The 13,249-nt window shown below is 41.6% G+C and overlaps 1 protein-coding gene across 3 annotated transcripts; it reads right to left on the bottom strand.

Annotated features, from left to right (window-relative positions):
- Positions 1-2,105: 2,105 nt before the first annotated feature.
- TMEM100 (transmembrane protein 100) lies at positions 2,106-7,692 on the bottom strand. 3 transcript variants are annotated; one of them, XM_019660729.1, is made up of 4 exons: positions 7,614-7,692; positions 7,235-7,319; positions 4,646-4,796; positions 2,106-3,145 (listed from the first exon to the last, which is right to left on the bottom strand). In XM_019660729.1, the coding sequence occupies exon 4, from the start codon at positions 3,077-3,079 to the stop codon at positions 2,675-2,677; it is 405 nt and encodes a 134-aa protein (XP_019516274.1). In that variant the 5' UTR covers positions 3,080-3,145; positions 4,646-4,796; positions 7,235-7,319; positions 7,614-7,692; the 3' UTR covers positions 2,106-2,674. The 3 variants fall into 3 exon arrangements, with proteins under 3 accessions (XP_019516274.1, XP_019516275.1, XP_019516273.1); XM_019660730.1 differs by lacking the exon at positions 7,235-7,319 and having other exon boundaries at positions 7,614-7,662; XM_019660728.1 differs by lacking the exons at positions 7,235-7,319; positions 7,614-7,692 and having other exon boundaries at positions 4,646-5,063.
- Between the last annotated feature and the right edge of the window lie 5,557 nt (positions 7,693-13,249).

The raw sequence follows: 13,249 nt of genomic DNA on the forward strand, positions 1-13,249 counted from the left end.
CATTCCATGATGTTTCTTTTGGGGCTCAGGTAGCAGCATGAGGCCCCCTGGTGGCCTGAAATAGTTCATGAGTTTACTTTTCAGGCATTTTGAAGGGCAGGTATGGCTGGAGAAGTACAAGGGTAATAAATATTCACCTAGACTTGGTGCTTACGCGGAGAGGCAGGGCAGAGTAGGATGACCTGTTTTGGGAGAGTTGAGAACCAAAGATTTTTGTTTTGTTTTGTTTTGTTTTTAGAAATTTTATTGCAAACAGTGTGTTTTTCCAGGACCCTTCAGCTCCAAGTCAAGTAGTTGTCTACAATCTAGTTGCGGAGGGCGCAGCTCCTTGGCTTATGTGGGAATCGAACCAGCAACCTCAGCATTATGAGCCTGCGCTCTAACCATCTGAGCTAACTGCCCCCCCCAAAGTATTTTTCTTTTAAAGATTAAAACAAATGGACTATAATTCTGGATAAACCACTCACTTTCCACTTTTTCATTCCTTAGTTCATTTTGCAAATACCTATTGAGTACCTACTCTGTGTAAGACATTATATTAGGCATCACACGGGGGTAAAAAAAAAAAACAAAGACACATCATGCACGTCTAAGGAGCTTTGGAAGAGGATAAAACACTGACGCCACCAACATGCTAGAAAATGAAAGGCACCATCAGAGCTAAGTAAAGATTCTTGAAAGAACAGTTACTTTCAGATAAGAGGGAAGGTTTTTAGAAAGAGGTTACATTTGAGCTGGGGCTCTGCTGACAAGCAGGATTTGGATAAAGTGAGATGCAGAGAGAAAAGATGGTGTTCTGAAGGAGGGAACACAGAAGGATGACATGACACGAAGACAGGAAAATGGAAGCCTGATCCAGGAGTGGTGAATAGTCTGGTCTGGTGAACTCACAAGGAGTTCTTGGGTTGGAGTGAGAGTGAAAGCTGGATACATCTGTTTGGATCAGACCATGGAGAACCTTGAACACTTGCCTGAGACCTTTCTTCATCAAGCAGTGAGGTGCCTTTGCATCTTTGAGCAGAGTAGGGGCATCAAAGCACAGACTCCCTCCCACTGAAATAAACACAATGCCACACACTCTTGTATTTTGTCCAGTGGAGTGTTGATCTCTGTGTGTTTAAGATAATTGGGGTATACTCGACTGTATCAGTGACTCCAAATTTTTACCATCTGGACTTCAAAGCAAGGAACAAGCGGGCCATCAAGGTGTCTCCCTTTAACAAAACTACCTGAGCACCGGGAGCAGTCAGTGCCAGATGCGTCTGCCATATTTAATTAAATTGCTTCACAGAACGCCTTTCATCGAAAGTGTTATGCTAGGCTTGTTCTGCTTTGCTTTGTTTCTTCAAGGTATAAAAATGGCTTCCTGCCTCATTCTCTTTCTACTCGAGTTAAATGTGGTTTAAACTACAGGGACCGGGAATGTTTCTGGCTGGAGTTATGGGGTAGAGTCCTAGCTGTATGTGGACTAGTTTGATGTCCACAGAATTGAAGCAGTAACCTTACTTGAGTTTTCTTAGCACTCACTCAGTTAAGCAGCCTGAGAATCTACACAATGCCTGGCATATCGTTGGTGCTCAAAAACATATTAAGCAAATAGTGCATGACTGATTCAATAAACATGGACGACACATTTAACAGCACATTATAAAATTCCTGACCCGAGGCATTGATTTCCTGCTGGTAATAATGTAGAAATCTTTTAGAATATAGTAAACATAATTAGCAGTAATCTTTAGAAGTCATGAAAAAAATCATGTGATGCAAATAAAAATCTTCTAGTTAAGTTAGGACTAAGCAACATGCCCAACTGAGAGAAATACAATTGAGACGTTGCAGATGAAGCATGGGAAGATGAGCAATTTGGGCTGAATAAAAATAACTACAACAGAAACAGCCATTTAAGAAGTTTCAGCAGCAATGAGTATGTATTATTTCGAATGAAATGTACATTAAACTGTTATGTAAAAATCATCAAAAGTGCTATATTAGATCATTTGAATATTAACTTAAGCCCCTCCTCCATGTCATCTAGTAGCTACACCTTTTACCTATTTTTGTTTTTACTTCTGACACATCACATCATCATCTAAAATTGTCCAATGTTAAAACATAAAAAATATTAGTTTATTCTTCAAGGAAAAGTACCACCAGTTATGAGTTATTAAAACTGAAAAATAAAACAGATGCCAGAGAATCAACTTATTCACAAAAGAAATTATCATAGAATTTCATAGAAATATGCAAAGTCCAAGGCAATTTAGACTCTCAGCAGAACATTTTTACAATACAACTTCTTAGCCCCGCGGGTTATGTCTTTTGGAGGCAGGTCACAGGAATGCCAGAACTTGATTATTTTCTCATCTTTTCTTGGCTACTTTCCAAGGTGAACTAAATGTTGTCTAATACTGCACACCTCCCATGACCCCTCAAATGTTTAATGTAGAGGAAAAGCTGATTTTTCAGTCTTAGAAACAGCCCTTAGAGTTAAGTTTGTCATTAAAAAAGATATGTCATTCCTCATAGATGAGAACCCCTGTCTACCCTCCCACCATCAATCCACCCCCATTCCTCTAGTCTGCTCCAATGCCAAGTCCGTTCTCTCCCACACTAGTTCTGGGTGAACTGGCCGACCCAGGGAGAGGCCACATATCCCGTTTGGTCTCCTTCAGTCCTAAGCAAACAAGCTTCTCTGATTTGCCACGAGAGCCGTCTGACTCTCCCGTCTCTTGGCTTTCTTGCTTCTCTGTCTCACCTTCCAGCACAAGGCGCTGGAGGCTAACAAAAAAAGTCCTGAGGACAGAAGGACCAGGCCAAAGATGGAGATGATGGAGCCATGGGAATTAAAGCTGTACGCCACTGCAGTAGCCACTATCCCGGCGATGAGGACCACCACAGCGAAGGGGATGATACAGCGGTAGCAGGAGAGCTCAGCACCCCCGGTAGCGGCCATCAGCTGTATCTCACTGACTAGGGGGACCGTGGTGACCACAACTTCGCCCTTGGGATTCTTCTCCATTGTCCCTGGTTTAGGAGGCTTTGGGACTCCAAGGATCTCCTTGACAGGCTCTTCAGTCATTTTTACAGCGGCGTTTTTTTAGCCGAGTTCACAGACTAGACCTGGAGGGTCTCACCAGGGTGGAAGCTGTGGACGAGAAGACAGGACATGTCAGCTAAATGCCTTGGAGTGAGCCCTGCAAGAAGAAGTAAAGAGCTGGGGAATCACCGCGCCGTTCTTTTCCAGCAGGCACAAATGCATGTGAAAATCAACCGTGATTTCTTTTTCTAATTGCTTGCATTCTCCTTGCAAGATAAAGCAGAAAACTATAAAGAAAGGGACTATATAAAAAGCAGGAAGCACTTTGCAGTGTTTAATACACCCTGGTGGTCTACAAAGGTTTTACTAGATTTTCCACTTTTGTCTATTGCTGCTTTTTCCTCCAAGCACGCAGGGAAGCTTCAATCCTAATCCCAAAACGGCTCCATTCAAGAGGCGAGTACCTTATAAACAATACTTCGCACAGTTCGTTCCACAATTCTGAGCAACTTAGACTCTGCCAATGTTTCCGGGCATAACATGCATTCTTTCCAAACTATCTACCCATTCACTGCCCACCAAATCAATGTCAAGACCAGAGGCCAGCGTACAAATGATGTTCGTCTACATCAACTTCACAGTCAACAAGTCTTTATTGTGTAACTATTAGACACGCGTCCTGGGACTATGGGGTGGACGCACTTCAGCAAAAATCTGGTGACAATTAGGATAGGATTTGTGGGTCTAAAATGTGGCAATATCCTCCTCTCCATTTGAAAGGAATGGAGAAAGAAAAATTAAGAAAAAAAAATTCAACAACTTTGTAGGATATAATTTTATGATTTTTTTTTTACATCAAAGAAAGGTAAGATCAACTATTAGAGTAATTAGCTGTCAATTCACAAATTTTCCATTCAAGTCAACAAGGAATTTTGATATTATGTGTACCAGGACATGTTGAAAATAATCACCATGCTAGATTTTTAGTAGAGTTTGACCAGTTTATTTTTTACCTCCATGCCCTTGTGTAAAAAGACTTGATGCAATGCAACCTTTGTAACATATTTTGAACCTGAACATTTCTGGACAAAACCTGAGACTCTTCTTCAAAAGCCTCTGGTTGAAATGCTGTCTAGGAGAAATCAGTGAAAACTTGTCTGCCTCTCAGACATGTTAAATCATTCTCTTTTGTCCTCGAGAGAAGCGATCTAGAAGCTAAGGAATCAAGCAGTGGTAGTTACCGAAAGAGTTTAAAGGAAGACCCTTAAGGCTATTTCAATGAGAGTAATACTTTGAAAGTATTAGGCATCCACTGAAAACAAACACAAGCCCAAATCAAACCTCACAAGTTCTTTCCTGCCCTGGGAGGTCAAAAATGTCACTCCCCGTGCAGTGAAGCTAAAGAGCAGAGCTGCCTTTTTTGCATGTAATTTTTTAGTCACCAAATTAACCACTGCTATCTAATGGTACCCTAAATACTGGCTAGGCCAGTAAAAGGATATTAGCAATTATGTCTGAAAGGAAAAAAAAAAACTTCACCCCAAAAGCTGAGACTTAAGCTTAATCTGAAAATAAAGTTCTGCCTGTCCCCAAACTATGTACGCATACCTCAGAGAGAAGAAGCAATCCATTACCAGGGAAACCACGCGACTTGGGAGGGAAGAAACTGCAGAGCTTGAGCTCCTCCCGGTCAACTTCTGGGAAAAGAACCTGCCACAGCACGTTTGTCAATAAAAATGACAGGACGGGAAAATCTTCTCTGGGGAAAAGAAAAGATAACAAAAATCCTGAACTGTATGGTTGGTTTTAGATCCTGCAGTTCTTTCTTTCACTCTATCTCTGTTCCTAAATGACGCTTGTCTTTCCCTCTCTCTCTCTTTTTATTTCCTCCCCCTCTGATTGCCCCTCCCTGTCTTTTTTTTTTTTTTCCTCCGTTCTTTTCCTTGCCAGCAGATTCCGAGTGTTGGCTTCCCCCAGCTCTGCTCAGTGACATGATAAGTCAGAATCATTCGAGAGTCCCCAGAGACAGAAGCCAGCTCTTACTTTTATTTCTCTTGCAGCGTTTACGAAGTAGACTGCTCTGCATTACTCATTTTTTCCCCCAGCCAACCACCAGATCTTCCTCCCGCCCATCAGGCATTTCACAAGAAAATCCCCGAGTCAGCTTTGCAGACCCAGCTGAGGGGACAGAGACGAAAGGGACAGACACTCTAGGGTGGCAGGAACAGCTGTGAAGTCATCGGGCAGCTGAATTCAGTCGCTAAGCCAGCAAAAATCCACGATCCTAGGTTTCCCTAGTACTCTTCATTTATATGTATGTGCTGGCCATCGGAAGCTTAAAGCCCCCCTCATTTGATGTTAATTCATTTAGGAACGCGGTGGGGGATACACATGTTTGTGGTTAAGAGAGAAAACCAGTCATCTAGTAAGCCCATACTTACTATATGGGCTAGGAGGGAACTTTGGCAATGCTGAAATCATCATCATCATCATCATCATCATCATTATCATCATCACTGTCATTCACAGATGCCCACTCTGGGCATGGCACATACAATGTGGATGCATGAACATTAATTCTCACTAATTTATGCATGAGTTTATAACTGAGTTTATAGAGTTTATAAATAAGGCTCAGAGAGGTTAAGTAATCTGAAAAAGTTCACACAGCAAAAGAGAACCCCTTGGTTTGAACACCAGTCTTTAAAGGGCACAAAAAAGAATCACGTGAGGAGCTTGTTAAATGTACTCTCATTCAGGCCTGTAACAAGCTCCTGGCTGAATGCTGATTTGCTTCTCATTGGCCCACTTTATGGGGCAAGGTATTTTAAACATTCAAACGTATACGGTTTGACATGTCACCCTCTCAAACAATGAAGTGAAAAGTCTCTCTCCGAATCCCTCTCCCCAAATGGCATTATAGGTTTAGACTTTATTAGACAAGCTATTTGAAGTTTTAAAGCCTCAGATTGTCTTTGTGAAGGGAGAAAAAAAGAGATAATACTGGGAGACTATTATAAGCTGGTCCCTCTATGTCTATAGCTAAAAGTTAACCCATCCTCTATTTTTGAATCTATACAAGTTTTAATAGCATCTTTTCTAATTAATACAGTGAATCTACAAATGTAAAGTAAATCTCGGGAGAGATTTGTTTTCCTTCTTTCTCTCAGATTGTTAGATTTCTGTAACTGCTAACAGAGGGCTTGGGTGTTCCCGGGCATCTGGCCTCTGTTCTACGATAGCTGCTTGTTCCAGCCTTGTCTAGTGACAGCATCGTGATGGTTTTGTTATAAAGGGAGAGCGACCACAGCTCCTTTTTTTTCTAGAATGGAAGCCAGAGAGACGGCTTCTTCATTTTGAAAAATAAAGTTGAAAAGTCCCTGAAGCCTGGCTGAGCGAGGAAAGCCCAGCCTGCTGAGGAGAATGACTACCTGGCCAGGCCTCAGCAGCCACCACCCTCATACTTTTAAAAGGTGGGGCATAAGGAGACACAGCCATCATCCAGGAGGACCGCTGTCATTTGGTGGTGAAGACAAGGAATACTTTGAAGGGTGTTTCAGCATTTGCCAACACTGCCCTGGGAAGATGGTGATAGTGGGGTCACTGGCTACATAAGTTGGAGGTTCTTGAGAATCTTCTTATAAGAGCAGCTGTCCTTCCACCTGTGAACTGTGGCCTTTGGGGACAGTTCCTCTCTACTTCCTAGCACAGGCTGCTTCCCCCCCACTCCCAGCACTCCCCCCACAAATAGTTCAGTAACCCCACTGAAGGTTGGACTATCACCTTCTCCTGCGGAAGATCATGTTCCCCTATTACCAAAGGTACATGAATCAACCTTCTTCCAGAGAGAAGCCAGAGGTACCTTTTCCCATGGAGAGCCCTTGGCTGACTCTATGAGGGCCAGTGAGTGTATAGGTGCCGGGAGCCTGGGCAGGTCTGCTATTACTTCTTCAGATACCAAAGCTTTCTTCAGTCTCTCAGGCTTCAAGTCTCATAGTCACCCTAATTCTTCTCCACAGAGGCTGCATCTGCCTAGATGCACAGATGCACATCTCCAGAGTCTAATGCGATATAATTGATTTGTGTTGGTAAGTATCAAGAAGTAGAAAGCTTTGTGATAAAGAAGAAATTGCATCTGAAGAACAAACAACCTATCATAATACCCACTGGACGCATGCAGATTTAACTGACTGTTACCTTTTCACATTGAAATTTAAAGAGAATTCCTAGTGATCAACGCCTGGATAGCTTTGAATGTTTTTTTCTTTCTTCCACTCTGTGCCTGTAAGATACAAAACACCTCTGGGGATTCTGTAAGGGACACCTGCCCCCAAATGCAAGGTCTCATCCACAATGCAACCAGCCTTTTTTCTGCAAGCCTTCTTTCAGAAGGGAAAGGAAATCTTTCTGGTTCTTTTTTAAAACACATGGTTCCAGGAGATTCCTTTAAATTTGGAAAACTTTTAAGGGAGCTTCCAATGCATAAATTAAATCTATGTCCCCCTCACTCCACCCCTCCATAAGCATTCAACATTTCTCTCTCAGATCTTTCAAAGAGCAAGGCAAAGATCCTTACCTTTCCCAGCCAGAATCGGACTGAGACAGCTGCCAGCTCTGGCCAACCGCAACCCAGAGAAGGGGATGCAAATCACAGTCCTAGGGACCGTAAACAAAGTACTTAACAGGCTTACGCACAATTAAGGGACCGGAGAAAAATTGGTGAGAGGAAATCCCTTAAATGCTGGACTTTTTTTCTAGGGTTCCCACTTTCAGAATGTGATCCATATTTTCAAAGCGGGAACCACGTGTGAAAAGAATGTGCTCCATTGTTTTTTCTCTCCTTATATTCTCCTTCAGGCTTTCCTTTTCAAGGTTTCCCTATCCAAAGCCCCCCATCTTGAATCTATCCCTCTGTAATTCTGTGAACCTGCAGCAAAAATTTTGTAATCCTTGCTCTGTACTTCTAGGTGGGTGTGGGGTTTGGAATGTGTGTGGGGATGGGGCGTGGGAAGGTAAACTAATCTCTTTCCATGTAACATGCAAGTAATAAGAGGAATAAAGGGAGAGAAAGATTAATGGGGAAGATGACATGTGGCGCCTTGTGTGGACCCTCTTCCTAAAGTCAGAGGTGTGGTGTTATCAGCGTTCTTTATCAGAGGATGGCAAGGCACCATGGAAATGATGGCATACTGGAAAATCACATCTCTGAGGAGCTGAGGCCACCGTCCACCAAAGACACCATACACGTCAGAGCGAGGAACCCTTGCTGTTCCAGACAGAATTCCCCCCAATTTAAAATATCTCATTTTACTTCACAACAAGACCAGAAGCAAAGTTATTTAGGTGAGGGGATCTATTTAGAACGGGAAGAGGGCACGGAAGACGGCAAGTACCGTTACAAAGAGGAGGTTTTGCCTCTTTCCCTTCAGTAGAAGCCACAGGTTCAGTCTCTGGGTTCGAAAGGGTTTACATTCCAATTTTGCCTTGGAGTGTATGCTGCTGAAGACCTGGAAATGGCTCCTTGGGGAACACACAAGCTTTGTGTTTTGTGAGGAGCAACCCCATGTGCATTTGATTACTCGCCCACATTTACTTGCAGTTTGCTTTTGCACAGTGTGGTAGACTTGGCTAGTTTCCAGCAGCCCTGAAGATGCCAGTTCCTGTTGGGCCCTCTGTTCCATCATTGCTTGTCTTTTGATCTCGGCCATCACCCAGTCCAATTGGATTCAGTGAGATTCGGGAAGCCGGCCAGCTTCTCCCCTTTCCAGTGCTTCTTTTCAGGGCGTGTCTGCATTTGTGTTCTGAAATCGTGAACGTTTGGGAAAATGATCTGTGTGTGTGTGTTCATTTTGGATAACAGGTAATATTATGATTGCTTTCCCCACCCTACCCCAAGGCGCTTCACTTGGAGATCTAGGACATTAAAGAGAGAGATCTGATAGTACCGAGAGGAATAATGGCTATGCCTTCTATATAAATACATATTTTACGACTTTCTGGTCAATTTCCAGGTCCCGGAAACTCATAAAATCCATGGGGCTATAGAAAGGAAAACATACATCTTTAAGGTGAGCATCCTGATCGCCATTCTCTTACCCATTTTGTTCTAAGTCATTTGGAAAGGTCACACAAAAAACAGAGCTGCTGAAATCAAATAGACAGAGTGGGATCTTAGGGAGGGCTGAGTAAATCATCTCTTACTTCAATAATCACTGTCATTCTGGCCTCAGATGAGAATTGATTTTCTTGTTTCAAAGTCTCAATATATGCGGAAACTGCTGTGATCCTGACACATCCCCTTGTATCTTGCACGATCTTTTATATTTACGTACATTATATTTTGGAGGCTTACGAGGAAGAAGCTCAAAAGTAAAGAGTTATAGCAAATTGGGCTGACTCGTTCCCAAGACAAGTGCATATTACTAGGGTCAGTCTCCCCCAGTGGGTTATGAGTCATGTATTCAGGGGCTTGTAGGAAGCCCACCATACTTTCCTCCCCTCCTCCCCCACAAGGGAAGGGAAGAGACAACTATGACCTTACCCTTTTGCCATGCCTTTTGATATCTGATAGTATGGGGCCCTTCTATGCCTTTTTACAGAAGCAATCTTCTATTAGCCTCTGGTAACAATATCACTTGTCCTGTCCATAAAATGACATGAACATTGTGTGATCCCAATCTACCCCTAATCAGCACATCATTCCTAGGCTTCAACATCAATCTGTTGCTGGGGATTTGAAACCACCCTGCAACCTGTAAAATTTTCTTTAAAAACCTAATAATCTATGACACCCTATAAGAGTCAGGTAGCTTTTCTTTGCTTCATATTCGTAGGACAGAATATACCTGCTGACCTGATCGGCCATCTCCCAGTTGTGTGCTGATGGTCTTCAAATGACTCATGTGGGATAGGTGCATCAGAACTGGCCCTCCCCCACATAATAAAAAACACAGTTAAAACCATAGATTTTAAGCTCTGTGCTTGGGTAAGAGGAACATCGAGTATATTTCCACAATTAGTTTTTGCTATCTCCATTTTTCAGAGACAGCGTTGAAGAGGGTGTCACTGTGTCCAGGTTTAACTCCAGAGCCTGGGCTCCTTCATTCTTGGTTGACCCACATGACATGCTCAGTTTGAAGAGGAAACGAGCAAAGTAACACTTCTCGAGCATCTACTGTGCATCGTCCGTAATACCCTGTCTCCAATATTTATATGTTAATTTTACTTATGAAGAAACTAAAACTCAACACTACTTGCCTGGGGTCCACTGCTAGGAAAAGACGTAAAGCCAGGATTCAAGTTCAGGTTCCTCTTCTCCTATGTTGTTTATTAGATTAAGTGTTATTAGGAATATCCTCACTTTAGTTTGAGTCCCATTTTCTTGGATTCAGGATGACATTCTCACCAGGTTTAGTTTTGGAAAAGCGCTCTGAAAAGGGGCACCTTTTGCTTCTAGGATGATTGACCCACATGTATTGTCTCATAGATATCTGGGTATTAAGGTAGAGCTTTGTTCCTAAGCAGATTTGGGCAGGATTGAGACACAGGCCTGGTAACGGAGTCTATGGAAGGTACTGGGCAGCAGGGACATTTCAGAAGTCACCCAGGCCATTCCTCAGCATTTGGTAACATTTTGGTTCCACTGACATTTACTGGACTCCTGGGTGCCAGGAAGGTGTTGAGTGCTCTCGCTGAGCAGATACAAACCAGTAAACAAGAAAGATCTCTCAGGGTGCTTACAGCCCAGGGCAGCTAAGGGGCCACCCATGTGGGCAATCTCTTTGCTAGAGGGAACAACAAACTGCTATGAGAGGTCCCGGGAAGATGAGATCAGTCCTGGTCTAGGCGAGAGGCAAAGCTTCATGGCAGACCTGCATTTGACAGTGTAAGTAGAGAAGAGAAGTTGGTTTCTAACTGAAAGGGACAGCCTATGTATGAACATAGCTCAGAAAAGTGTCAGTCTTCTGCAGAGAGCTTTGAGTAGCCTATGTGGCTGAATTTCAGGGAGCACCAGGCAGGCAGAGCCGTCAAAATAAGACTGGACATGGTTTATGGTATGATTGTTGTCTCCCCAGAGGTCGAGTTTGGAGGTTTTTTTTGAAAGCAATGTGTTTTTTTTTTTATGTGGGATTACACAGTTCTATGCATTATCAAAAGTAGCCTGGCATTAGAGTGTTGGGGTGCCCTGGGGAAAGTCAAAACAGGGAAGGTGGAGCATGTGATTGGGACAGCAGTTAGGAAACACTTGTCATTGTCCAGATGAGACGTGCTGGGGGCCTGATATTGGGAAATGTGTGCAGGTGGTAAGTCACTACAATGGGCGGAATCTGCAAAACTTGGCATTCAATATCATGAGGGGAGATTATCAAGGAAGAGGGAACTGTAAGATTTTAAAGCCTAGGTGATTAATAGCTTAGTGATACTGTCAGCAGAAATAGAAGGCCAGGACAAGAAGCAAGTCTGAGTAGAGGTTATACACTTAATTTTGTTAGCACAGGTATCCACTTCTCCAGTGGAGAGGCAGATACTAGAGAAAGGAGCATTACTACCTGACTGCTAATTTGTGAAGCATTGTCCGAGTCACCAAATAATGCTGTCCTAGGTTCACAGATGAATTTTCACTAAAATTATGAAGGAATTTATAATTCCCTTTATTCTGTACATATATACACAATTGCAGACATGCATGCAATATACACACAGGATTTGAGATTGCTAACTTTTTGCGTAGACAAGAGCATAAATAGTTTAAGAATTCCAATATGACCCTTTAATTGTACTGACTATACGCAAAGAACATATTGATCCAATTTTAAAGTTCAATTTTAAACTCATTGAGAACAAGAACATAGCTATGCAATTCTTTCTATACAGTGCCTAGAGAGGAAAAAATGCACCCCAGAGATGTTTTCTGGGAATGAAATGTTTTCTCCTTCCATTAATCGCTACTCCAAGGTGCTACTCATGTACAAGAGGACATATAGAAAGTTCCAATTTTCCTGCTTCACATGTGGAGAAGCAGCCTTTCCTTTGCCAAGAACTAATTTTATGTTGCCCCATGAGTTAATGCTTTAAAAAAAAAAAAACAGTCCAAATCCACTATGAATTTCTTTATAAATGTTGCGTTTTAGGCCTCATGCAATGTAAGCAAGGCTTTTTAAAAAAAAAAAAACAATTCTTTTTTTTTAACTTAATTTAAAAAAATTTTTATATAAATATATATATATATATATATATATATATATATATATATATANTTTGCCCACCTTTAAATTACTAAAGGAGAAAATAGTATTTTAAAATCTCCTCATCTATGGCCTTATTTATTTACCTTACTAGTTACGAGAAATGACTAGGATTAGAAAGATCTGGATTTGAATCCTGTTTGTAATATTTACTTTCTGTTTATCTATGGATGTGTCACTTAGATTTTTTTTTCTTAATCGCCTTTTAAACGGAAAAAAATTGATATATACAACTCATAGAGTTTATGGCGAGAAATATACTTTTAAGTATGGAGCATTAGCTATACTCAGTCGATAAATGGTAGTTTTAAAAAAGACAAGGATGGCTGTGATACCACTGTTTACATTGTCCCAGAAGTTCTAACCCAGTGATTTTCAAGTTTATTTTTAGCAGTAGACCTCTTTTCCCCTCAAAACTCTTTTGGCGAGACCCAGTGTAGAAAACCAGTGAAAGCCTAGCTCTTGTTTGTGAAGCAAGAATTGGGGTCCTAGAACTCTACCTGCTAGCTTCCCCTCTCTCCCATGACGGAGCCAGAGGCATCTTCTCCGCCATGTTGAAAACCACTGTTTCAGCTCATATCGTAACCTGGGAAAGGAAAATAATTTGTATAGCTATTGGAAAAGCTATGGTGAATTTTTCTTTTTTATTTCTCCTAACAATGTGATTGTCTATGTAGAAAATTGAGGAGGACAACTTAAAAACTAATGAACAACTAAAAGAATTTAGTATGGTGGTGGCCATTTTATATATATATATACACACACACACACCAGGGGTGCCAAAAAAATGAATACACATGACTTGTATTCGTCTTTTGTTATCGGTGTATATTGAGTATTACAATTTTAATACAATTTTTCCTTTCTTAAAATGCGTATATGTTTTTTTTGGCACCCTCTGTGTACATCTGTGCATGTACTCATATATGTATCTATACATATATATATACAATTCATATGTATGTGT

Source organism: Hipposideros armiger, unplaced genomic scaffold (assembly GCF_001890085.2).
Source record: "Hipposideros armiger isolate ML-2016 unplaced genomic scaffold, ASM189008v1 scaffold_327, whole genome shotgun sequence".
NCBI classification, from domain to species: Eukaryota; Metazoa; Chordata; class Mammalia; order Chiroptera; family Hipposideridae; genus Hipposideros; species Hipposideros armiger.